A 27,222-nucleotide genomic window follows, 5' to 3' on the forward strand; every position below is an offset into this window, starting at 1 on the left:
TAAAGCAACTTTGATGTATGTGATTGACTGGGTCCATCAGCGTAAAATATCGTAAAACAATCTTGTAATAAACAATAAAATGAATTTACTCAGAAGTTTTGAGAGGTTATTTTTGGCAAATATTTTTAAGACCATACCTATAAAGATATTTATTAAAGAAAACTCCTGATCTTAACATAAGGTAGTCAGTGCAAAAAATGTTATTAAAATAAACAATAACAGTTTAGTCACAGCCACAATTATTTTTGGCAAATTCTTAGACAGACTTTTTTTTTTCAATCCAGTGTGCCAGTTTATTTTATTTTTAATGTTTGTAAAATAAATAAATAAGTTTATTTCTTTATTATTGAAATAAAAACAAAAATTTAGTCAAAGTCACAATTTTCAGCCAAGAGCTCTTTTTTTTTTTTTCAAATTAAATTTTACAAGTGACCTTTTTTAAATTTGAATTTTGTAACACTAGAAAATCTTGTTAAAAAGTAGAATGAATCCCTAAAGACTGGAGCAATGTTTCCAATATTGTGTGCCTCTTTTAGTAGAACTAGTTTCCTCACATTTAAACCATTAGTGTGGGGAGACAAGTAAAAAAAAAAAAAAAAAATTTTTTTTTTTTTTTTTTTTAAATAATATTGCATAAAGTTCTGTTTTATGATAACACGACTTTGGTTCATTTCTCCACAACAACAATAAAAAAAGGTCAATGTGCACTACTTGCCCAACCTGCAAAGGGTGTTTATTTCAAAAGCCGTTCCCAACATGAGGGGGTTGAAAATAAGAAAAAGCCTTTCGGAATTACTACTCCCAACCTGCCCATGTTAAGAACAGCTTTCGGAATAAACACCCTTTGCAGGTTGGACAAGCAGCACACATTGACAAAAAAAAAGGAAATCATTTTTTAAAGTTTTCTCAAACCATATTATAAATCTTTGAAATGAAAATTCATAACAAAATTTGAAATATCTTGCAACACATAAATATTTTGTTCACTTTCTAACTTAAGAGAAGAGAGAATATTTAAAAGAAATAGTTTATTTTTTGCAAATATCTTTATGTATGAAGCTAAAAAGATATTTACCAAAAATAACCTTGACTGAAACTTGGGTAAATTCGTTTTTATTGTTTATTTTAAAAGTACAAGATTTTTTTGCACTGACGAACTGAATAAATCACCCGTGACAAAGTTGCTTTGACCCTAACGACTGAGACAATTATTTTTTTTTCAATACAATGTGCAAAATTATTATCTCAGACGTACATAAAATCGTGTTAGGCATGACTAATCTAAAAAAATAAACTTTTTTTTACAAAAAAAAAAAAAAAAAAAAAAAAAAAGTGGGACACAGAATTAAAAAAAATAATATTATACGCATCTAAAAATATATTTGCCAAAAGTAACCTCTCAATTGAAATTTGTGAGTAAATTCATTTTATTGTTTATTTTAATAATACAACAGATTTTTTTTTGTGTTGACAACCCAGTAGCTGGTCTGAGTAAAAGTTGCTTTAATAGTAAAACAGCATCAGGAGCAACTAATTGTACATAATTAGTTGTACAATTTTAGTAAACCCCCTTATGTATGATCAACATCCGGTACAACTAAATTATCTGATTCAGCTCCTCCTGATTCAAGCAACTTTACATATTCTATGACAAACAGCAGGAACAGTCAGTCGTACAATGATTGGGAATAACTTTGGTCGTACATATTTAGTAAAACTGAGAGAAAAACCAACCGCCATCTTTGATTGAAATCGAGGTGGGCAACTCACAACTCTATTCAGTTTTTTTTTTAAGGGCTCATCAATGGCTGCTAAAAATACTTTATCGCTAAAAATTGTAAAATTTGATTTTCTAAAATAAAAAAAAAAAACTACTTAATTTTCTGTCACAAGTAAGTACATGATAAAGGTTTTTCTTTATTTTTTTTAAATAAGTGCAAACACGTCATCTTTTTATATTGAAAAAAAATCTGATTTGCTCATTTCAACATCTTAACATATGTTTTAACACCTACAAAGTCTGACATCATTTTTATTTTACAACTGACCTAATACAAAATTTGTTTGAAAATATTTTTTCTGAGATTCGATTTTTTTTTTTAAATATAGTATTTCTTTAATCATTACTTTGTCTTGTCAAGGTCTAATAGAGATTTAGAAAATGAGAGAAGATTAGCAAAAAAGAAGTCGGAAGAGAACAATAACAGATGTTTATTTTCATATTTCTTTAATAAACCGATTTTCTATTTTATTCCTATTTTAATGCAACCTTTGATTTATATCATGACTATACTGATTAGACAACTCTTCATTAAAAATAAAACCATGGTTAACACTATGACGATGTATACATTATATTACTTTCACTTCAAATTTTCAAAAAATATACATTGATTTTTTACATAAGAACTTAATTTTCAATAATGAAGACTTAAAAAAACATTATGCATGGGAAAGAGGGGGGGGGTTTACTGAAAAACGACTGAAAAATTAAGAACTAAAGTTAAATAGTATTCTAAAGAATTAAATTATATTTGTTCTAAATTCTGCAATAAAAATAGCGATTTCCTTTTCCTTTTTTATTTCTGAATTTGTGAAATAGCAATGATTAAGTCATTAAAAAATTTAAAAAAAAAATGTTACTCCATTTTCTAAAAGTATCATTTAAATTAAAGTAAAATTTATTTAAAACTAGCCGACCTGTGTTTTGGCATTGCCTACTGGGAAAATAGATTATTGGTTGAGCAGATCACGTTATAGTTAGAGAGAGAGAACACTCTGAAATAGTAAGTTATGCTGAAAAAAAAAACCGAACATACAAAAGGCCACGTGGAATGCTTTTCCCTATGGTCACCAAGATAATGAAATGATGAAAGCTCACTGGAATGATCGACAAAAATCAACTGACCATATTTTTAAGTGTTTTTTATCCATTAATCCAAAAGGAGATTATAGAAATGATGGCCAGCAACATGGTGAACAACACAGAGTCCAAATAAAACCAACCAAGATGCATCAAAGATGAAATAGCTAACATACTCTTGTCTATCTTAACAATCAATTACACATGTTTTTCTTTACAAAAAGTAATTCATATAGAAAAGTCTATTATCAAAACATTTGACATAACTTAAATGAAATACAATAATGCCTTTTGTTTTAAATGTGAAATAAGAAAAAAAACATTACTTACTGGAATTTTGCTGCTGCTGTTGTTGATGTTGTTGCTGCTGTTGTGTTTGTAGTCGTTTAATCAAGTCACCAATAATAGGTTGACAAAGAAGAAGTTGACCATCCTGAGTTTGTATTAACTGATGTGCTCCGAGCTGAGGTGTTGAAATTAATTGTTGACCAGGAGCCTGCTGGAGCATTAACTGTAAGAAGTATGAAAGAGTTTCTAAATAACATCAATATAAACATGCTTTATATCAATACACATGAAAAAATTGAAATGGCTTAAAATATTTGAATATTGGTATATATAGAAAGAGCTTGATGAGCTAAGAAAGAATCTTTTTAAAATTTTTAAAATCCAATTAAAATTAAGGAAGTTATGACTATTTTTGCGCCTCACACGTATGAATAGTTTTCCCTCTTTAAGACCATATGCGCTTTGTCACATTTTTTGCACTACTTTTTCAGTAAAAATGCTATATTTAAAACACAAGATTAAACAATGAAATTTACCATATAAGTGTATTTTTGTGCTAGGAATTAGAATATGCTATTGAAAAACTCCAGAAATGAATGGTTTCCAAATAATCTGCAGTAAATGCACATAAATATGCTGCAATTCCTTAAAAATGCCATGTATTCATTAAAAGAAAAGAAGTTAAAGAACTCAAAGCTGAATTGTAATGCATTATATGTACAAATAACTGAATTTGAAATCTAGGACTGTTTAAAAATGAATATATTGCAAAATTTCTTTAGTATTATTGTACCATTACCCCCCCCCCATCTGACCACCTCTCAAAAATATGTGACTTTACCTTTGTAGGCAATTACATGTGAATATCTTGAAAAACTTTGATGAAAGATAGACAAGTATTATTTTAGAATTTACTGTAAAATGATTCCATTTTAAACCATTCTAGCATTTTAGGGCAGTTAACCATTTTTTCTTTCTTTCTAGAGGTAGATAAGTGTCCATCTGATTATAATCTGTTGAAAAAATTGTAAAAAAAGATGAAAAAATATATATTGGGGGTGGGGAGAGGTACTGCTCGCACATATGAAGCAAAAAATCATATTTACAACAGAGAAAGAAAAAAAATGCATGTCTTTGTTACACAATAATTACACAATATTATCATTAAAATAATGTCTCTTAATCTGCTGTACACAACTGCATGTTCATAAATCATTAAAAAAAATTGTTTTCTTTTTACTTTCAGTTCTCTGAACATTTTTCTATAAAGTTTTACACATTATTTCACTTTTTTCATGAATATTGCATTTTTTTTTAATTTACAGTTCAATTTCACACACACACACACACACACACACAAAACAATGAGTCCTTGTTTTGTTTTCCTGGAGACACCTCAATGCATGTTAATTATTAAATTGGCCTTGGGCAAATGACATTCAATAGTCCCATCTTAAATCTTAACTTCTAACCATTACACATACTATGTTGAAACACGTGTATCTTTCCAAATGCCATTCGTGAATGATGCAACAGAGAAAGAATTCTTTTTATTTTAGGACGAAGTTTCATAGCTTCACTAAAAATAGAATATAGTCCTTACCCATCCTAAACAACTACTTCTCTCCTAAGTCGATAGCTTCCTGCGCCGCCAAGCTACACAAACCTACTTTTCTCTCCATCAATGGTATGTCATCTTCATTCGATCTTTCCTGTTGATGATCCACTTCTGCATTGGAAAATCAGTCTGTTCCTCGACTGATTTGCTGTCTGAATTACTAGATTTCTTTGGAGAAGCCAACGCAGTTTTTCTTAAGAATTGTGAGAAATTCCATAATCAACACCATTTTGTTGCCCGCCTAAAATGATTTGCTAGACGGTCTTTGATTGGTTCAATTTGAATGCGCCACATTGGCGCCAATTTGTATTACATGTGCGTTATTTTTCAGTCTGACATGAACATGGAACAGTAAAGGACTCACACAACAGTGCTCTGTTATAGAGTGCCAAGATTTTACTTTTATTGGACAGCATGCAGTGGGTGGACGAAGGACATTTCTCTAAATACAGAGATAACATATTTGATTATAGGAAATTCTTTCTATTTCTTCCGGAGACCACAAGGTCCTAAAATATGCCATATTGGCCGACAACATTCACGCCGTGTTCAACCATGTACAACATGGATCCTTCTAAAAGGAAACCTGAACTAACATTCCCACAGAGGAATCATAACTACCGGCTCCATTGACATGGATAGCAAATGTTTTTGCAAGGGACTTACCGTTAACAAAAGAACTTTCATTTACTGATACATCTTGAATAAAATTTGAGTTTTAAAGGTATGGCTTTTGTTTGTGGAGTTTCATTTGCTATCTGCGAGGAGGAAATTGGGTATGTAGGGAAGAAATTTCTTACATCCCATTTTTTTTTGCAAAAACAAGCTAGGTTTGATTCTCGTGTTTATTTTTTACAAAAACATACTAGGTTAGATGCACTTTTTTTTTGCAAAAACATGCTAGGTTAAATTCTCGTTTTTTTTTTTTTTTTTTTTTTGCAAAAACATGCTAGGTTAGATGCTCGTTTTTTTTTTTTTTTTTGCAAAAACATGCTAGGTTAGATGCTCGTTTTTTGTTTTTTTTTTGCAAAAACATGCTAGGTTAGATGCTCGCTTTTTTTTTTTTTGCAAAATCATGCTAGGTTAGATGCTCATTTTTTTTTTTTTGCAAAAACATGCTAGGTTAGATGCTCGTTTTTTGTTTTTTTTTTTGCAAAAACATGCTAGGTTAGATGCTCATTTTTTTTTTTTTCTTGCAAAAACATGCTAGGTTAGATGCTCGCTTTTTTTTTGTGCAAAAACATGCTAGGTTAGATGCTCATTTTTTTTTTTTTGCAAAAACATGCTAGGTTAGATGCTCATTTTTTTTTTCTTGCAAAAACATGCTAGGTTAGATGCTTGCTTTTTTTTTGTGCAAAAACATGCTAGGTTAAATGCTAATTTTTTTTTTTTTTTGAAAAAACATGCTAAGTTAGATGCTCGCTTTTTTTTTGTGCAAAAACATGCTAGGTTAAATGCTCATTTTTTTTTTTTTTTTTTTGCAAAAACGTGCTAGGTTAGATAGATGCTCGTTTTTTTTTGCAAAAACATGCTAGGTCAAATTCTCGGTTTTTTTTTTTGCAAAAACATGCTAGGTTAGATGCTCGTTTTTTTTTTTTTGCAAAAACATGCTAGGTTAGATGCTAATTTTTTTTTTTTGCAAAATAATGCTAGGTTAGATGCTCGTTTTTTTTTTTTTTGCAAAAACATGCTAGGTTAGATGCTCATTTTTTTTTTTTTTGCAAAATAATGCTAGGTTAGACGCTCATTTTTTGTTTTTTGCAAAAACATGCTTGGTTAGATGCTCTTTTTTTTTTTTTTTTTTGCAAAAACATGCTAGGTTAGATGTTCGCTTTTTTTTTTTTTTTTGCAAAAACATGCTAGGTTAAATGCTCATTTTTTTTTTTTTTTGCAAAAACATGCTAAGTTAGATGCTTGCTTTTTTTTTTTTGCAAAAACATGCTAGGTTAGATGCTCGTTCTTTTTTGCAAAAACATGCTAGGTTAAATGCTCATTTTTTTTTTTTTTTTGCAAAAACATGCTAGGTTAAATGCTCATTTTTTTTTTTTTTTTGCAAAAACATGCTAGGTTAAATGCTCATTTTTTTTTTTTTTTTGCAAAAACATGCTAGGTTAGATGCTCGCTTTTTTTTTTTGCAAAAACATGCTAGGTTAGATGCTCATTTTTTTTTTTTTTTTGCAAAAACATGCTAGGTTAAATGCTCGTTTTTTTTTTTTTTTGCAAAAACATGCTAGGTTAAATGCTCATTTTTTTTTTTTTTTTTGCAAAAACATGCTTGGTTAAATGCTCATTTTTTTTTTTTTTTTGCAAAAACATGCTAGGTTAGATGCTCGCTTTTTTTTTTTGCAAAAACATGCTAGGTTAGATGCTCATTTCTTTTTTTTTTGCAAAAACATGCTAATTTAGATGCTCGCTTTTTTTTTTGCAAAAACATGCTAGGTTAAATGCTCATGTTTTTTTTTTTTTGCAAAAACATGCTAGGTTAAATGCTCATTTTTTTTTTTTTTTTTGCAAAAACATGATAGGTTAAATGCTCATTTTTTTTTTTTTTTTGCAAAAACATGCTAGGTTAAATGCTCATCTTTTTTTTTTTTACAAAAACATGTTAGGTTAGATGTTCGTTTTTTTTTTGTTTTTTTTTTTGCTATAAACATGCTAGGTTAAATGCTCGTTTTTTTTTTTTGGCAAAAACATGCTAGGTTAAATGCTCATTTTTTTTTTTTTTTGCAAAAACATGATAGGTTAAATGCTCATTTTTTTTTTTTTTGCAAAAACATGGTTCAAATTCTGTAGACGTCAAAAAAAAAAAAAACTCACAGTATTTAGCCGTTAATGATTCTTTCGCAATTTAAATGTTGTGTTATATTGACTAATTAAATTAATTGATTAATTTGAAATTGAGATTGCTAATATTTGATTTGTATTTTTGATGCCATGTTTTAATGTATTAATGGTATGTACATTGTTGTCATTTTTCAAATGAATGTGAATTAAAAATTTATGAAAAAAAAATCTTAAGGGAAGCTAAGGGATTATCCCCACCCCCCATATGTTAGGCATCATTTAGTAGCTCGTGAATTTCGAATTTGGTTATAATTATATAACCTGACTATTTGTTCAGCTTAGCCTAAAGTGGGCTCTTTAATCACTGGCGGCGATGTTCGTCAGCATGTTATTTATGATTAAATAATTCCGTTTGGAATATTGGCGATCCGCCAGCAGTTTTGCAAATAACAATATCTGTTTTGATAATAAATTTAACGGGAGTAAAGGGCATTATCCCCCTCCCCCCGTTCTATACATAATTCCGTTCGGAATAATATTGGCACTTTGCCACATTAAATTTGCAGATAATTACATCTGTTATTTTATTAATTTTGCTTGAGGCATGAAAGATGGCCCAAAAGGAGCTAATGTCAAAATGTGATGCTAAAAGATTTTGCATTAATAGTGCGGTAAAGTGATTGGAAATTAATGACCCTTTTCCAGACTTTTTTCAAATCCCGAGAAGTGGTAATTAGAGGTTGAGTGACCTCGCTGTATTAATTGACCAAATTCTTCTCAAAACCCCGAAGAAGAGAAACTTCAGATCTGCGAGGCTTCAGAGAGATTTTCTTCAGACATAGAAGAAAAAATTGCTTTCTTTAAAATTGAAATTAAATACGCCTCAAGTTATGCACGTTTCGATGGCTATGTCGGTCAAGATGGAATTGGATTGTCCAAAATTTGTCAGCATGTCCACAGATGATAAATTTTCGTTCAGAAAATTTCTGAACAAATTCGAATTTTGCACGGAAAGTTTAAATAAAGCTGACAAATTATTAGTGCTGAAATCAAAACTAGAGGGTGATGCGTTTGACGTAATCTCCAGTCTAGAGCTGTGGCAAACCTATGCCAAGGACTTAAACGACTTGGGGAAGTTTGAATTTCCCAGGCATGTATTGTCAGAAAATCAGTCTGTCGAATTTATGTTTCTGTGATGCATCGAAAAACGCGTACGGATTCACTCTGTATGCGAAACAGGGAGCGAATTGTTCTCTGTTGTTCGCAAAGGCCAGAGTGGCCCCAATTAAGGGGAAGTCACTTCCCACATTGGAACTATTGGCCATGTATTTGGCTCTTAAGCTAGCCCCTCAAGTTTTGGGTGCTCCGGGGCCCTTAATATTCATAATTTTTTCCTGATGTCTGATTCCCAAGTTGCCCTCTCATGGATCCTCAACGGTAAAGGATCCAAGAAAAATATATTCATTGAAAACAGGATCGCAGAGATCAAAAAATTTTCAGAAGATATTAATATTAAATTTGGTGTTCTACCGAAATTAAAATATGTTTCTTCGTCGGAAAATCCGGCAGATCTTCTAACTAGAGGTATCAATACTTTTAAATTTTCCCAGTTATTAAATTTCTGGATGTATGGCCCGGAATGGCTAAATAGAAATGGCATCGATTGGCCAATCTCACCCTTGCCTTGTCTAAACGAAACTAATAAAAAAAAATTGTATCCTGTTTGTACTCTCAGAAGACACATCCTTCTGAAAATACGTTCCCGTTGGTATTCCAGCTTATCTAAGGCAATCAGCATCTTGGAAAAAGGTGTTGAAATTTTATGATTTGTTGCGTCACCGTCGTGCTGACAATTTTAACAGGGCCAAATTATTGCTATTTGCTAATATGCAAATAGAGGCTTTCCCTCTGGAATTAGGTTACTTGAAAGAACCATCCAGGAAAGTGCCTCCCGCTAGGGTTACTGCCTTAGGGTTATTCCTTGATAAAGATGGGTTAATTAGATTAAGAGGAAAGATATAGAATTCTGATATTCTCCCCTTTGAGGTAAAGTTTCCCCTTTTGTTGGGATAAAATCATTATTTAACAAAACTGGCAATTAAGGAAGCTCATCTTAACTGTTGCCACATGGGGGTTAATTCAACCCTCAGTAAGTTAAGGCTGTCTGTAGTTTGGATCCCTCCAAGAAGACAAGCCGTAAAAGCCTTTGTGTGTACTTGCACAGTATGTAAAAAAATAAATGCTCTGCAGGGTTGATATTACCTGAACTTTGTTCGCCCATTCAAACAAATCGGTGTGGATTTCACGGGTCAATTTTCCATAAAAGTTGGAGGGGTAGAAGTTAAAATGTACGTATTACTCTTTACATGCATGAGTTTGCATGCAATTCACTTAGAATTATTGCCAGATATGAGCCCCCGCTCGTTTATGCTGGCCTTTGTAAGGTTTACCAACTTATTTGGTATCCCTACGCATGTATATTCCGATAACGCAAAATCTTTTGTTGCGTCCGGAATATTGCTATCAAACGTGCTCGAATCGGACGAGTTGAAGGAACAATTTAAATCCATACACATTGTCCATCGAACAATTCCCCTTTACTCTGCCTGGCAGGGGGGAGCCTGGGAGAGACTTATTAAAACTGTCAAACAATGCTTGAGGAAACTGTTGGGCAAAAGAAAGTTGGATTATTTTGAATTTCTGACTGCACTTTCTCATGTGCAAAAGGCAATAAATGACAGACCCATTACTTCTATTGTTTCTGCCGACTTTAGTATTTTAACTCCGAATCATTTTCTTCAAACGGGATATCAACCTCGTTTGCTAATTATGATGCTGAATTATGTCCTGACCCCCCAAATAGGACTGCCTTATTACATTCCCTCGAAATGAGGAATAAATTTGTTGAAAAATTCAATCGTATCTGGCATAATGATTACCACTTGTCATTAAGAAAAGTCAATGCCAAAATCAGGAGCAATTGTGTCCCCAAGTTATCTGTTGGAGAGATAGTACTTATTAAGACTCCCAACAAAACCAGACAATTTTGGAATCTTGGTAATATAATCAAATTAGTTACTGGAAACAACAATAATGTTCGTTCCGCGGTTGTTCTTAAGGATGGGTGCGAACAGGTCCATTCCTTAAAAAACCTTGTGCCCTTGGAAATTAAGGGTAATGATGATATTGCATCAACTGAGTTTATAGAAGAAGGAGGTCCCTTTTTCTGTCCAACCTGTTCTGTTCCAAATGATGGAACATCACCAATGGTGTGCTGTGATTCTTGTGACAGCTGGTACCATTTTAGCTGCGTAGAGTTGATCATCGTTAGGGGAGTGGTTTTGTTCTAATTGTAAGGATGAAGCTCCTCAGGTCAGTCCATATAGTGGAAATTAGCTAATGTCTGGATGTATGTAAAGTTGAAGTTTATACTGAAGATAATGGCACACTAATTAACTTGTATTGTGAAAAAGTAATGATCATCCATTACTTTTTCCTCTCCTCCTTCGCAGTGTAATATGAAAAAGTTAACTGAATTAAAATTATAATTTGAATCTCAATTTGAATTTTCAAAAATAATCATATTAGGTTAATAAACTGAATAAAAAAAAATTGTAATTATAAAATTGTCAAAGTTAAGACTTATGTTTATTGGATTAACTTGTTATTCGTTGTTTATCCAACCGTTTTATTAATTAACTTGTATTGGGAAAAAAAGTAATGATTATCCATTACCTTTTCCTCTTCTCCTTGGCAGTGTGTGTGAGAAATTCCATAACCAACACCATTTTGTTGTCCGCCTAACATGATTTGCTAGACTGTCTTTGATTGGTTCAATTTGAATGCGCCACGTTGGCGCCAATTTGTATTACATGTGCGTTATTTTTCAGTCTGACATGAACACAGAACAGTAAAGGACACACAGCGGTGCTCTGTTATCGAGTGCCAGGATTTTACCTTCATTGGACACCATGCAGTGGGTGGACGAAGGACATTTCTCTAAATACAGAGATAACATAATTGCTGAACTTATTTTACTCAATGAGGATATTCTACGGTGTTCGGCTTGATATATTTGATTATAGGAAATTCTTTCTATTTCTTCCAGAGACCACGAGGTCCTAAAATATGCCATATTGGCCGACAACATTCACGCCGTTCAATCATGTACAACATGGAGCCTTCTAAAAGGAAATCTGAACTAACATTCCCACAGAGGAATCATAACTACCGGCTCCATTGCAATGGATAGCAAATTCAGCCACTGTTTTTGCAAGGGACTTACCGTTAACAAAAGAACTTTCATTTACTGATACATCTTGAATAAAATTTGAGTTTTAAAGGTATGGCTTTTGTTTGTGGAGTTTCATTTGCTATCTGTGAGGAGGAAATTGGGTGTGTAGGGAAGAAATTTCTTACAGAATCTCTGTGCTGGGAATGTCCCATTCTTCAATAGACACTGCCCGGAGATGTTCAGCATGCACCTTTGTCACAGACCCGTTAAATGATCACTAATTCTGTATGAGACAGGACCCATTTTCTTTATTACTGCATAGTATGGCTTCCAGCGTACATCCAATTTATCTCTTTTGGTGGTTTTTGTAGTCACCAATCTCGAATTTTACCGTTTTTTTTTTTTTTTCTGAATTTTCTATCATTTTTTTTTTCCAGACTTCCTAATGTTATTTCTGACTAAAGTAAAGTCTAATGCGTCTCTTGCAGAGTGATTTTGTGATGCTCATCATTATAGTATCTCAATACGTTATCCAATGGCAGAATAACATTTCTGTTGTAGAGCAAGTATGCTCTACAACAGAAATTTTATTCTGCCATTGCCATAACGTATTGAGAAACTTTGTCGTTTTGCTCATATGGAATCTAACAGCTGCTAACATCTGATTGATGTAAACATCCCATAACTGTTTGCCGTTTCCTATCTTCTTTGCTAAGACATCATACATCGTTCTATGGAACCTTTTTACTTTAAGAGTGATAAAATGACGTGGTCACGTGATTTATATTTAGTTCCTCTAATGCCTTTTTCATTACCTTGTTTATGTTTTCAGGCTCATTATCCATTAAAAGCTGCAGTGATTCTCTGAATCTGGGAAAAATCTTGTCAACAGATGCACCATTGTTTCTGCTTTCTTATTAAGAACTGCAAACACCTCTGGCCAACCACTGTACATATCTATAAATGTCACTATGTACTGATTACTTGAAAGAATCTTTGGGTCTGGAAATATCTAACGCCAGTTTTGCAAAAGGAAAGAGACAAATCACACTCCTGCATTTAGGGTTGCTGTTTCTTCAAATTTCTCGTCTGGCAGGGAATACATTTACCTATGTATTCATTTACTTCCTTAAATAAACAAGGCCAGAAATATTTTTGTTTTATAGCATGAAATGTCTTTACGCCAATGTGACCATTATTGTCATGATATTGGATTAACACCCTTTTCCTAAGATGCAACGGTACATTCAATCTAATTACTGTTTTGTTGTCGGGTTGTGACAAATAATACACTACTTTGTCCATTAATATAAACTTATTTTGTTCTATTTTGGACATTTTACCATTTCTCATCCACATCTTCAAATCTAAGATCTCTTCATCAGTTTCCTGCTCTCTAATTAAATCTATACCCAATAATGTAGGTCGCTCAAGCTTTACCGATGAGTCCTCAGCATTCTTATACGTTGCAAACTCTTTCGACTCAAAGATATTAGAGTTTATTGTGCTCAGTAAATAGTTTCTACTATCTATCTTTACCAAGGAATCATCATTGTCCTGACCCAAATCCACAGTGCATGACAAGAGATCCATACAAACATTGTCTTTATCTTTTAGGTATTGTATGGCACAATTATAACCAGCCATACTTAAAACCCACGTCTGTATTTTCCTATTGTGTATTGGTGAGCTCAATAAGTATTCTAGGGGTCTATGATCTGTATAGATGGTGAACGTTTCACTATGCAAGTAGTGGTTTACTTTATTAAGGGCATAGTGTATTGTATATATACTTCCTTTTCTATCGTTGACCATCTTGTCTGGGTGTTATATAAGATAAAAAATAAATTGGCTTTTCTACTTCTTTACCCTCCCTCTGATCATAGACCATTTGTGACAAACATGCCCCAACAGTCTGTAATCCTTATCAGGATCAGGTTGGTTGGTTGGTTGTTTTTGTATTACGGCATATCAACCCTTTTTGGGTTATTTAATGCCGAATCCAAAGATTTTGAAGAAAACTTTTTTTAATAGAATATATTTGTTGTTTTCACATCAGTTTCTATTTAACCCATAGTTGGAACCCTAACAGGTACTACTACTCCGGGTCAGAGTGGACCTGGGAGCAATGGTAATTAAAGGGTGGCTCCACACTCCCCAAAGCCCACAAGCTGGGGCCTCACCACTGGATATAGTTTAAGGTCATATCAAGGACCCCCATTGAGGGACTTTTACCTTCTGCAGGGGGGCAGTCGGCGTATTCTAATGCCCCACCGAGAGGCCTTATCAGGATCAGGATATGCCAGTATTACCATATTTGCGAGCTTCGTTTCTAGGCTGTCAAAGGCGGACTGGCATGTGTCAGCTCATTGAAAACATGAATGCTTCCTCATTAACCAGACTAACGGTTTGGCGATATTGGAAAATTTTTTAATAAATTGCCAGTAGTATGAAGTCATACCGATGAAAGCCTTCACTTGTCTCACAGTGGTTGGAGTTGAAATCGATTTTATAGATTTGACTTTGTCCAAATCTGGCTGTATACCCCTCTCGCTAACCTTGAAACCCAAATACTGTATTTCTTTTCTAAAGAACTCACACTTTTGTGGCTTTTAACCTGAGGTTGTGCTTAAATAAACTACCTAATACCTTATCTATGTGTTTTCAATGGCCTCCCTTCATATGGAGAATATTAGTATGTCATTCAAATATGGTAACACAAACTCTTCTTGTCCCTATAAAACTATGGACATTAATTCCTGGAAGACCTTGGGAGCATTCGCGAGTCCGAACAATGTTATGTTAAAGTGAAATAAACCTCGGTGGCAGTTGAACGCAGTTTTCTTTTTATCATTCTTTTTTCTTTTTCTTTTTTTATATGAGGATCACCACTTATCAAGGCCCGTAAGCCACTCGGGGATAAGTGTTATTTTGTGTACAATAATCAATGGGATAATATCGTAGTAATAGTTGGTATTGGAGATTTGATAGCGTCTTACTTAAGGGGGCGATTAATCAGAAATTTGTTTATGTTGGACTTGAAGACGTCCAAGTTGTAATCAGGTGGGAAACAGGAAAACGGAAGAGAATTCCACATTCAATTTAACCTGCCAGTAACCTGACTTTAAATCTAATTTTGAGAAGTATTTTGCTGATCCAAGCGAGGCTAATATGTCGTCAATAACTGGCAATGTTTGGGCATACATCTTTGTGATTTCATTCAATGCTCTAAAGTTTACACAAAATCTCTTGCTACCATTTTTCTTTTCTACTAATACTATAGGGAAACTCCACGGGCTGTTTGATCTTTCAATTACTCCTACCTGCATCATTTCATCTACTGCTGAATCTATCATTTTCCTATGCTTTAGCAGTGTTCGATATCTGTACTGTATCGGTTCTTCCCAAGTCCTTATCCTCCGTAACAAGCAAATCCCTATTCCGCTTTAGCAACCTATCAATCTCTAACTTGAATTCTTCAGCTACTTTTATTCCTTTCAAGATTTAATCAGAAATCTTATTTTGTTTATCTGGAATGGTAATCTCAGTAATGCTACCAGTCGCACTGCAATTAACTATCTGACAACCCCTTTTTAAAGTGACCGTTTGATTGGTGTTATTCATTACAAGTAGCAGAAACTTACAAGACCTGTTAATTTTTACCACCGCATTAGCTACTGAAATTCCATTAAGATTACTAACAAATCCGCTGCTTATTTGCTCTATCTCATATTCCAATCCTTAACTAAAACCCGCACGAGCCATGCATGTATGTAGATGAGACCCATTTGCTGTCCTTAAATTTTTTTCTTAGTTCAGACCCGTCTAAGTGCATTGAAAACACTATTTATTCTGCACCCCCCCCCACCTTCCTGTATCCACTAGAGCTCGATAATTTTTTCCTTCAAACCTACTCGTAATAGAATTTGTTGCGTCCATGTTACCAATTACGCGCATCGGTAACTTCTTGCTCCATTCGTTTGGCGTCGTATGAACAAGGCGTTGTACGAACAAGATGCCTCCGTTTCCTTGGATACAGCACTTACAGTTTCTCCACATGTGGCCCTCTTTACCACAATAGAAACACCTTATAACCTGCCTACTTCTTTCCTTCTCCCTAGTTTTATATACTGGGGCACTATTTTCTACTCGGTTCCCTCTTTTCTGTCTATTGTCGTATCTTGGGAAACTGTTTGGATCCACGGCTTCAACTTGAATTTGCCGTCTCCATGGGTTTGTTTTTATATTCATAGTTTGCGTCAAGCGTGTCTTCCGTCTTATTTCTGCTAAAGCTTTCTGATGAGCTGCTTTAAGATCTAGAGATTCATTCCTCATCACAGCCATTTTTACTTCTTTATCTCTGAGGTCTTCTATAAAAAAGACTAGAATTTGTTTTTTCAACTAATACCTGCATCTATCGCACTATATTCCCCTTCTGCTTGTCACACTATTCTTTGCTTATAGTCTTGAATTCCTTCTGCTTTACCCAGTCTCATATTCGCTAATTCTACTATATACTTGTTGGGATTTACAATAATCCCGTAAAAGTCTTCAATTCTAACCACGTTATCTTTTATTGTTTAACATTAATCCATTTACAAATAACCCGACCGGGGCTCCTAGTGGTCAAAAATGCTCCTGGCATTTTTCTTCACCTGCAGCTCCAACTATTCTAAAATACTTTTCTATATCTTCTAGCCACACCTTATATTTACCGTCCCTTCTATGTTCTAAAGGTCTTATATTCTTTAAAAGAATATAGAACCTTTGAAACTGTAGAACTGTAGAACCTTTGAAACTGCTTGTATTGCATTTCTTAACTCCGCATCCAATCTCTGGATGAAATTTGAAAAGAATTGTTGCTCCATTTTATTATTTTTTAATAACTATATTTTCAACAGTATGCAAATAGACGAAAGAAATTAAGAATGTAAAAATAAAAAATCATATTCAAATTTATAACAAAACGAAAAAAAAAAAAAATCATTAATTTTTAATGAAATTTGAGTTTTTCTTATTACTTACTGCATACACAAATACGTGTTATACACATACACATTTTTTTTTTCTTTTCAAAAGCAGAAACACACAGGGGAAAAAAATATCAAATGCCACTTTGTTTTTCTTGTTTTTTTTTTTTGTTTGTTTTCTTCAAGGGCCCATTTTTTGGGTTGTGTCTTTGTGACGCCGGTTCTTTTCTTTATTCTTGCGAGAATAAAATTGGTCACAGCGTCAAAACATATTTTGCTGTAGTCGATCATCAAATGTGTTTTCAAGTCTGAATTTTTTTAGAAATTAAATAATCTTAATCATTTCTTGATTTATACACTCTGTGACAATAAAAACACGCACAGCTGATTATAAAATTATTTTGTTTAACCAAAATATAACCTTTTGGTTTTCAAATAATGGTTTTGACAAGTTTGATCGTGTGCATAGCAAGGGTGGTTGTGTGTGTGTGTGTGAAGAAGAATGTGTTGCTTAGCACGCCTCTCGTGGTCTCCCATCCCATATTGGCTTAGACGACGTCAACATTCCAATCCTGTAATTGTGTTGAAACGTGGGTCAAACTCACTGACCAGGGATTTTACGTCCTAGAATTTGAGGTCATTTGCCGGGCCTTGCATCCAGAGTTGTGACAGACTTTTGTTTGATATCACTATGGGTGGTTTGGGGTTATTCGACAATTCTAATTATAAAAAATATGTACCAAACAGTTTATTGCAGCTGGGTAACTGCATTCTGTGTTGGAGAGAAAGTTTTTAATGCATCTCTAGCATTGAATTTAACTTCCAAATTGTTTATAGCACACATTTTCTTTTTTGTATCATGTGACTTGAATTTTTATAAATGTGGTTTATTTTATCAACAGGTCAACAGGTGAACTTTACAGATCATTCATTTCTCATGCCAATGCACATGCAAACAAGACTATTCCAATATTATATTTGATGTCCACATGTGCATGCGACTACATGCTAATATGGTATAAAGCAATAAAACCACCACAACAACAAATTGCTATAATACACAATCTTAAATGATATGTTTTTTTCAAAAAGATTTTATTTTAGAAGTAAATGAATGCTTCTTTACATTCTTGAAACACTCCCACAGATTATCTGAAAACCCATTCTCTTCAGACTCAGACTAACTACAACCTTATGTCAGTGTTTACCCACAAAAAAATCTATAAATGAACAGTCAATACATGCATTTTCTCTAAAGTCTTTAATGTAAAAAATGGAGGAGAATGAGAATCAACGTACACTTTCAATTATTCGCGATCCAACAAATCAAAATGGAATTATCTTGCTCGAGAATGTAGAACAATAGTTTTGTAAATTCTGATATTAATCAAAACAAAACGTTATTCACCTGTTGTGGTTGGATATTTTGACCAGTGAATTGCTGACCCGCAGCAAACATGTCAAGCTGCAAAAAAGAAAGAAAATTATAATAATCAGAAGGAACAAACAAAAATAAGTTTTATATATTAGAGGAGAGAAGGAATGAGGGGGTGGGGAACATACCAAAAGCTTTCTTTGGCAGAATAGAACAAGATAGAGGAGAAGGGAGGGCATTTTGAAATAGCACTTAAGCAATCGGTGAGTTAAAATTAGAGCTGGAAGCAGCCACATGAAAAAGTGAATGGACAGTGTAAAGTTCAAGGAATTTACATAATATATAATGATAGACATCATTCCCCAGTCAGCATTCAGAATGTAATTTAAAACAAAATCACTGAGACAATCATAAAGATGATCATATTGAATAACTTGTACCATTTGGAATGTGTTATCTATTAACTGTGTCACTGAATGAATTTATTTTAATTTAAACTAACAGGACTACCATGCTTTACCTGAGGTTCTAATCTTTGTCAATCATATAGATTACTGAAGAAAATAAAAGTAAAAGGAAATAATCTGATTGAAATATTTAATTTAATTTTCAGAGAAAACTGGAGCCAGTTATTGGATGAGGTTTGAATTCAAACAATGGGCATACTAATTGAGATATATCAGCATGTAAGAAATTATGATGAACTTTGAAAAAGTATGAAATATCTTTTTCTTCTTCTCTAGAGTCAAAAGTCAGCCAATGGCAATAAAAGAAAAAGTACCCAATGATTTAGGAAGCAGTAATTAGGACTTGGAAATGTGCAACGGTTAGTTCCTCTGATTCGCTTTATGATCAAAACAACAACCTTTGATCCGATTAAATATGAAATTCAATCATTTTCTTTTTGTTTGTAGTAAAAATGCTATTGATCACAAAAATAGAGTGTGTGGGGATTACACGTTATCTAAAAGATACAATTTACAAAAGAATTCCAAACAAGATTCATTAATAAAATTTTTAAAATGCCCTAGTATAAATTCAGCACTACAACTCTGTAAAGCACACAACACCATATTTAATGTCATAAAAATGTAAAGCACACAACACCATATTTAATGTCATTAAAATGTAAAGCACACAACACCATATTTAATGTCACTAAAATGTAAAGCACACAACACCATATTTAATGTCATTAAAATGTAAAGCACACAACACCATATTTAATGTCATTAAAATGTAAAGCACACAACACAATATTTAATGTCACTAAAATGTAAAGCACACAACACCATATTTAATGTCACAAAAATGTAAAGCACACAACACCATATTTAATGTCACAAAAATGTAAAGCACACAACACCATATTTAATGTCATTAAAATGTAAAGCACACAACACCATATTTAATGTCACAAAAATGTAAAGCACACAACACCATATTTAATGTCACAAAAATGTAAAGCACACAACACCATATTTAATGTCACTAAAATGTAAAGCACACAACACCATATTTAATGTCATTAAAATGTAAAGCACACAACACCATATTTAATGTCATTAAAATGTAAAGCACACAACACCATATTTAATGTCATTAAAATGTAAAGCACACAACACCATATTTAATGTCACTAAAATGTAAAGCACACAACACCATATTTAATGTCATTAAAATGTAAAGCACACAGCACCATATTTAATGTCATTAAAATGTAAAGCACACTACACCATATTTAATGTCATTAAAATGTAAAGCACACAACACCATATTTAATGTCATTAAAATGTAAAGCACACAACACCATATTTAATGTCATTAAAATGTAAAGCACACAACACCATATTTAATGTCACTAAAATGTAAAGCACACAACACCATATTTAATGTCACTAAAATGTAAAGCACACAACACCATATTTAATGTCATTAAAATGTAAAGCACACAACACCATATTTAATGTCATTAAATGTAAAGCACACAACACCATATTTAATGTTATTAAAATGTAAAGCACACAACACCATATTTAATGTCAGTAAAATGTAAAGCACACAACACCATATTTAATGTCACAAAAATGTAAAGCATACAACACCATATTTAATGTCACTAAAATGTAAAGCACACAACACCATATTTAATGCCACAAAAATGTAAAGCACACAACACCATATTTAATGTCATTAAAATGTAAAGCACACAACACCATATTTAATGTCATTAAAATGTAAAGCACACAACACCATATTTAATGTCATTAAAATGTAAAGCACACAACACCATATTTAATGTCATTAAAATGTAAAGCACACAACACCATATTTAATGTCATTAAAATGTAAAGCACACAACACCATATTTAATGTCATTAAAATGTAAAGCACACAACACCATATTTAATGTCATTAAAATGTAAAGCACACAACACCATATTTAATGTCATTAAAATGTAAAGCACACAACACCATATTTAATGTCACAAAAATGTAAAGCACACAACACCATATTTAATGTCATTAAAATGTAAAGCACACAACACCATATTTAATGTCACTAAAAGGTAAAGCACACAACACCATATTTAATGTCACTAGAAAACATTTCACGTGTAAACAGAACATACATTTCAAAATTTACTTGACATACCAGAAGAACAGCCGAATTGAGAAAAACAAATACATGAATTACCGTTTGTAATGTTGGTGTTGGTGCAATGGCTGTTGGTTGAGATCCCTGAACAGTTTGAATAGGGATGGTTTGAGTATTGTTGGCTTGAGGTAGAGTGGAAAACATCAGTTGCTGATTTTGTGCTCCAATTAACTGGCCCTGGTTTAACTGGATCATCTACAGATTAACAAATACAATATATTATTAAACAATTTAAAACTTTTCAGGAAATTTGATAATATTGTTAATTAGCGTCTGTTTCTAATGACCACACCACTTGACAAAATTGCAAAAGATTTTTAGATATGTTTTCTTTTAATAACTCATTCAATTTATATATAAAACTTTTGTAGTGCATCATACAATGGATGAGAATAAACTAATTTACATTTTTTATCATTTTATTTGATATACATTCAAATTAATTTAAAATAAAACAAATTTTTTTTATTTACTCATTTACTTAAATGAATCCATTTTGAATAAATGGGTGAATAAAATAACCAATGTAACTCCAAGATATTTTACTATTTGGTTATACACTTTATATTTCTCTCTATATAATAGATGTTATTTGTTTTTGTTTGCGATACTTTTTAATGAATTCAATTATTTATACAAAAGTGCATTTTTACCAAAATTACAGTTGGAAATAATTTTCCCTTTTACCAATTGGTACCCCAAGTGGAGTAGCATATATATTGTTTAAAATATCCACTGACACGTGTTTTGTTTCTCTCTTTCTCTCTCTCTCTATATATATATATATAACTAGATAGGTGTATATTTTGTCATATTTTATCTTTTTTAACAAGACAGTTTGTGAGGAAACAAAGATTTTCTGAATTGAGAAAATCGCACATGCCATTTCCTGTGAATCCTCTCCCTTACCCTATTTCTACCCTGAGACAACATGTTGTGATTTTAAAAGTATTGACAACTTGTACTGGATGGGTTTTATTTCGTGCCAAAACACCTACACAATAGTTCATGTGACACATATGCGTATATGACCCTAACAGAAATGAGGAGGCCGAGATTTTGTTAGAATACGCTTAATGATCAAATGGTTGTAGCAGCTAAAGAGATAAAAGAAATGAAGACAAAGAGGAAGAGAACATGCTCTTATCCATCTTTCATCTCATAGACAAACATGAAAAGGAAGAACATCGCCAAATATTTAGATTTGTAGCATACTATGAATCTGAATTTAATTTTTGGATATTTTATTGCTAATTGGAGTTAAACTATTAAAACAAACTGTCTGACTATCAGAAGTTTGTACTGATTTTTTGATTGTTGAACTTTTACACCTTCATGTGGAGTATTCCTTATGCCATTCAAAAGTGTCTGTAAGTTAATGATTCAATGTGATCTTAGCTAATTTTATTTCATAGATTAATAAGATAATAGTAGCTAGAGTCCCTTTCTCATCTTTCTTTTTCTCATCTTTTGCATGTTTGTTTATTTGATGTAAATATTTGATTTTAAATCATAAATTGGTTGTTCTACCATGTTTGTTTTCATCCTTATCTCTATTTTTGATATCTTTAACTGAAGAATTCCCTTCTCTGTGTTCTGTTACTGATTATAAAGTTCTGGGCCAATAAGCTGATTCCAAATTTTTTCAAATATTTTTGTTTTATCGTCATGTGTACAATGCTGCCAGAGTGCAAATGAAGGTTAAGTGGGTGGGTGGTTGGGGGCATTGTCAGGCAATTTTTCTCTTGTTCATTAGGGAGAGGCAGAGAAAGTGCAAAACAGCAAGAGAAATAAAGCCAAGATGGCTGTTATAGGGACTTTCTTAAATTCTCCCACATCAAAAACGAATAACATACACACGATTAGAACAGTATTAAAGTTAGAGACAAGATTTGAGAAAAGCCCAGCTAGTGCAAATAACTGAGAACGATATCTTCAAAGAAGATGCTTTGGATGATCTTGTGTGAAGCTTGCCTGGACTTTCACAGGCCCAAATGGAACTTGAGAAGGCCAAGATTGAAGCAAGTTTAAATAAAAAGATAGAAATAAAAAAAAGCTAAGGTAAAAATGGAGAAGATAGAGATGAAAAAAACTAGAATCAAAGCTGGCGAAGGGATAAAGAGTGAGGATATAACAAAAAAAAAAAAACTTAGAGAGGCTGAAGACAGGAGAAAAGGTAAAAATGAGTTTGACCTTGCTAAGCAGGTCAGACTTGTATTGGTGACTTGTAATGAATTTGATGTGGACAAATATCTCTACCATTTCGAAAAAAAAATTGCTTTAAGTCTACACTGGCTATTTGCAGGTTGCTATTACAATCTGTGTCTATCGACAGTAGATTGTGTTGACTAACATTGTGATGTCTGCAATCTTAAGTTACCAAATGATCCCAGAGGCACACAGGCAAAAGTTTAAAGATCATAAAAGAGAGAATAGACAGATGTACTAGAATTCTTATGTCAGAAAGAAATATACTTTGACAATGAATGCTAATGAATATTATTGAAGTTAATGTGTATTTAAATCTGATATTTATTTTTCACATTTCATTTGCTTTAAAAATAAATATTTAATAAATCAGTTCATCAGATTTAAGTACATGAGAAATATTAACTTGGAGAAAGATACGTCGTATCTAAATATAAGGAAAAAAAATCACCTGAAGAAAGCCAGAAAGAACATTAACGTAAGTGTAGTAAAACTATAAATATTGATGATATTGATTCTAAAATATATCTTGTTAACTTTCTATACTGCTACTTTAGTTTTTAGATTTTGTTGGTTATAAAAACACACTTGTGTTATAAGGTATTGTATCTCAATATCAGATAATGATGATCGCAATAACAAATTTAGCGTATGGTAGCAAGAAAGACAGAGTATTAAGTTAAATATTTATTGAAGAATGAAATAGATGAAAATGTCTTTTGTTGATAAGAAGTTACTGAGAAGAAAATAAAGTCCTTGTCATTAAGGTTTGTTAGAGTGAAAATAATTTGAAATGTCTCTTGTTGATAGGATGTTCCAAGGTGAGGAGAATATTATCTTAGTGTAGCTATTTCCTTGGGCAATGTGTTTTGCCCAATAATTCTTTGCTATAATAAACTGTATATGTGAAAGGATGGGTACAAAAAGCATAGTTTCTAACAACTTATGAATATCATAGTAAAGCACAGGTCAACACCATTGTTGCTTATGTATTGCCGTTGTTGGTGTTTGGGTGCCTTTGTTCCTGCTGATTCAAATTGTGTTTTGTTAACATGTCGTTATAGGTTTGATGGAGAATATATATAACACTGCCTCCTCAGATCTCAATCAGGGCCATAAAATGAAATCTCTGAACTTAACCGCTAGTGCTCCTTGCACGTGTCTTCCTGGTTTTGTCGACCGGTGAAGAATGTTGCGGTTTCTCCTTGCAGATATTTACTGGAAGGTTCAGGGGTATAGTTATAACATCGCGGGAGAGGGAGATGCTGTTGTGGACCCGGGAGTAACCATCTGTCATGTGCACAGTGGACCCAGGCTGTTGTGTGATTTTCGTTCTGAACCTTGCACATCATATTATTTGACTTGCTGATTGTGTAGTCCTTTCACCATTGTAAGTGAGACAACTAGGCAGTTGTTGATTGTGGCGGCCTGTAATCGCATCATGTGGGGAAATGCCTGTTATATTTGTTGTGGCATTCATGGATAAAACAGATTTGAGAACATTTGTCCACTCACATTGCCTGTCTTTGTAAAGCATGTAGAGAGCGTTCTTCATTGTCCAATGCTGTCTCTAGATATTTCCTGAGTTTTGTGGTCGCCAAGGACAGTGGAGTTCTTGTTTGATAGACATCTGGTTGCAGAAGTGTCTATAGACTTCTCCCGTGAACTGTGTGCCTCTGTCAGAAGATATGATCCTTGGGATCTCTCTGTGGCGAAGGAAAAACTGGTATAAGCCGCAGGCAGCGCTGATAGCGTGATGGCTGTGAAGTACCGACTAAAGCTGTCCGACAGTATGGCTGTGAAGTACTGACTAAAGCTGTCCAATATTGTTAGGATGTATTGTTTCCCTTTCAAATTCGGCATTGTAACAAAGTCTATGAAAATGAGTTCAAAAGGTCTCTTTCCTCTTTTGCAGTGACCAATGGACAATTTCCCTTGCATTTTGCGCAAGTATCACAAGAATTTACGTATACCTGAATGTCTTGATTCTTAGATTACCACCAATAGCTGGAAAGAAGTTTGTGCATACAAGTTATGCCTGAATGGTTGCATTTGTCATGTGCTTGATATAGGTATCTGGCACGGAGCTTGTATGGCATGATTAGCTTTGGTGAATGTTTATCATCTTGTATCATCAAAACAGAGGCTGCTGGTTCTAGAAAAAAAAAATGTGACTTCTTGAAAAGTTTGGCCCGGTGGTCATCAGGATCAATAAGTGAACCATATGGCTTGGACGCCTGGAGGATGCTTATAATCTTGGCTAAGGTCTCATCTTGTTGGTGTTCGTTCGTGATGGTGAGATGGTTGTGAATTCTATCTGTTGGGATGCAAGAGAAGGAGTGATAAACAAAGAATGCACTGACTGTGCATTTTTATGTAAGAACCTTTTGCAGTGTGTGTCTCCCTTCTAGTTTCTTCTTTCATTGTTGCGAGGTCAGTTCGTGTCTGATTGCATGGAATTTGCAACCGTGTTCGTAAAGGCAGGGTTTATCCTTGAGGTACCTTTGGCATATTTGGGAACTTGGTGAATGGTGACAAACTTCTTGCTGGTGGTGGTGTCTCACTTTGAGTGGCTGTTAATGTTCATCTGGTTTGGATGTTGATGTCTGCTGTGATGGATATGTTGAGGCAATGATTGTGGAGTTCTTCTCTGATTGGGCCTATGTTGTTTCTGAGAGAGAGAAATATAATATCCTATGAAGTGGTAGCCTCAGATTTTATGCCACAATTCAGGTATCTTTGTGCCTCGCATGTTATGCCGATTGTGGTGTAGTGGTTATCCATTGTTTTGACAAGATGACGGTATAGGTTTTGACAAGATGACGGTATAGGTTTCGACAAGATGACGGTATAGGTTTCGACAAGATGACGGTATAGGTTTGTGTTCCAAGCTTGCACTTTTTCACTCATAAGCATTGCGCCAATAATTGAAATAAATCCGTCAACCATCAATTTGGAGTTTTTTGTCTTTTTTGAATTTTGTTTTGATACGGACACCTGCTTCTCTCAGTGTGATTTCAAGTCAGCCCGCAAAATCTGTTAATTTTTCACTGTCTTGACATTCTAAGTCTCAGGCTCAGGCTTGGTGGAGATGCTAAAAGGTCATCATCTGGCTGCTGTATGTTGCTAGTAGGTATTCTTTCAATTCGATAAATGTAGATGTCTCCTGATCAGAGTCAATCATCTGTTGGAATATGCCTTGTTCAAATAGATCCTTTGTAGACTTAAATTTACTTTCTAGGCTTGAATAAGTAGAGATTTCTGACGTGACGTGTATTGCATATATTTTGTTTAAGTGATGAACTAATGAACGTCATTTCTTTCACAGCTTTAGTCGGTACTTCACAGCCATCACGCTATCAGCGCTGCCTGTGGCTTATACCAATTTTTCCTTCGCCACAGAGAGATCCCAAGCATCATATCTTCTGACAGATCGGGTGAAATCTTGTTGAGTTTCTAACACTGTTTGAATTAATCTTGGCAAAAGTCTGACACCAGTTGTATTGCGACTTCTTAAATATTATTGAAGAACTAAATGAATGAAAATGTCTTGTTGATAAGTTTCTGAAAAGAAAATAAAGTCTTTCTCATTAAGGTTTGTTACAGTGAAAATAATTAGAAATGTTTCTTGATAGGATGTTCTGCAGTGAAGAGAATATTAAGGTCCTTGTTAATAAAGTTATTAAAAGTGTGAATAATTTGAAATATCTCTTGTTATTAAGGTTTGTTGTTCCTATTTACTTGCCTCTCCACAAGGGCAGAGTTAGACACAAGGCTGGTTTTTAATGTGGGGAAAATCCAGCTCCCCAAAGAGGACAGTCTGGATAGAAACAAAGATGAAAAATTGCCTCAGTCATGAAGGCTTTCTCCTCCACTGACCAAGGACAGAAAAGGTGAAGTGTAGCATCAGAACAGATACTACATTGATCTTGGCCTGAAGGCCAAGGAGCTTTGTTGTTGCTAACAGTGAGCAATCGGCTTCTGCTACTATGAGAAAGAAAGGATGAAGATATTAGAGTTATTTGTTGCTGCTGTTGTTAGAGAGAGAAAGAGTAATCCATACAAGTTGTTGAATCTGCCTCCACTACCACTGTTGCTGAACTGACATTGAACATTTATATATCGCACGTAGATGTAGTCATAGGCATATTTTCAGGTATAAACAATACGGAAATTTTGCTGCTAGATGTGTTTTAAGGCTATGGTTGGCCTTGCCATAGGAA

The 27,222-nt window shown here is 33.5% G+C and overlaps 1 protein-coding gene across 2 annotated transcripts in view; it reads right to left on the minus strand.

Moving 5' to 3' along the window:
* LOC145293142 (nuclear transcription factor Y subunit alpha-like) overlaps positions 1–27,222 on the minus strand; it is a 160,267-nt gene that overhangs the window by 51,037 nt on the left and 82,008 nt on the right. For both annotated transcript variants that reach the window (XM_080139556.1, XM_080139557.1), the window contains 3 exons: positions 20,831–20,986; positions 18,166–18,222; positions 3,194–3,374 (listed from right to left, as the gene is read on the minus strand). In XM_080139556.1, coding sequence (XP_079995682.1) covers positions 3,194–3,374; positions 18,166–18,222; positions 20,831–20,986 — 394 coding nt within the window. The remainder of the gene's footprint in view (positions 1–3,193; positions 3,375–18,165; positions 18,223–20,830; positions 20,987–27,222) is intronic.

The sequence above is a fragment of the Euprymna scolopes genome, chromosome 14, assembly GCF_053919585.1.
Source record: "Euprymna scolopes isolate OS-2025 chromosome 14, ASM5391958v1, whole genome shotgun sequence".
Taxonomy (NCBI): domain Eukaryota; kingdom Metazoa; phylum Mollusca; class Cephalopoda; order Sepiida; family Sepiolidae; genus Euprymna; species Euprymna scolopes.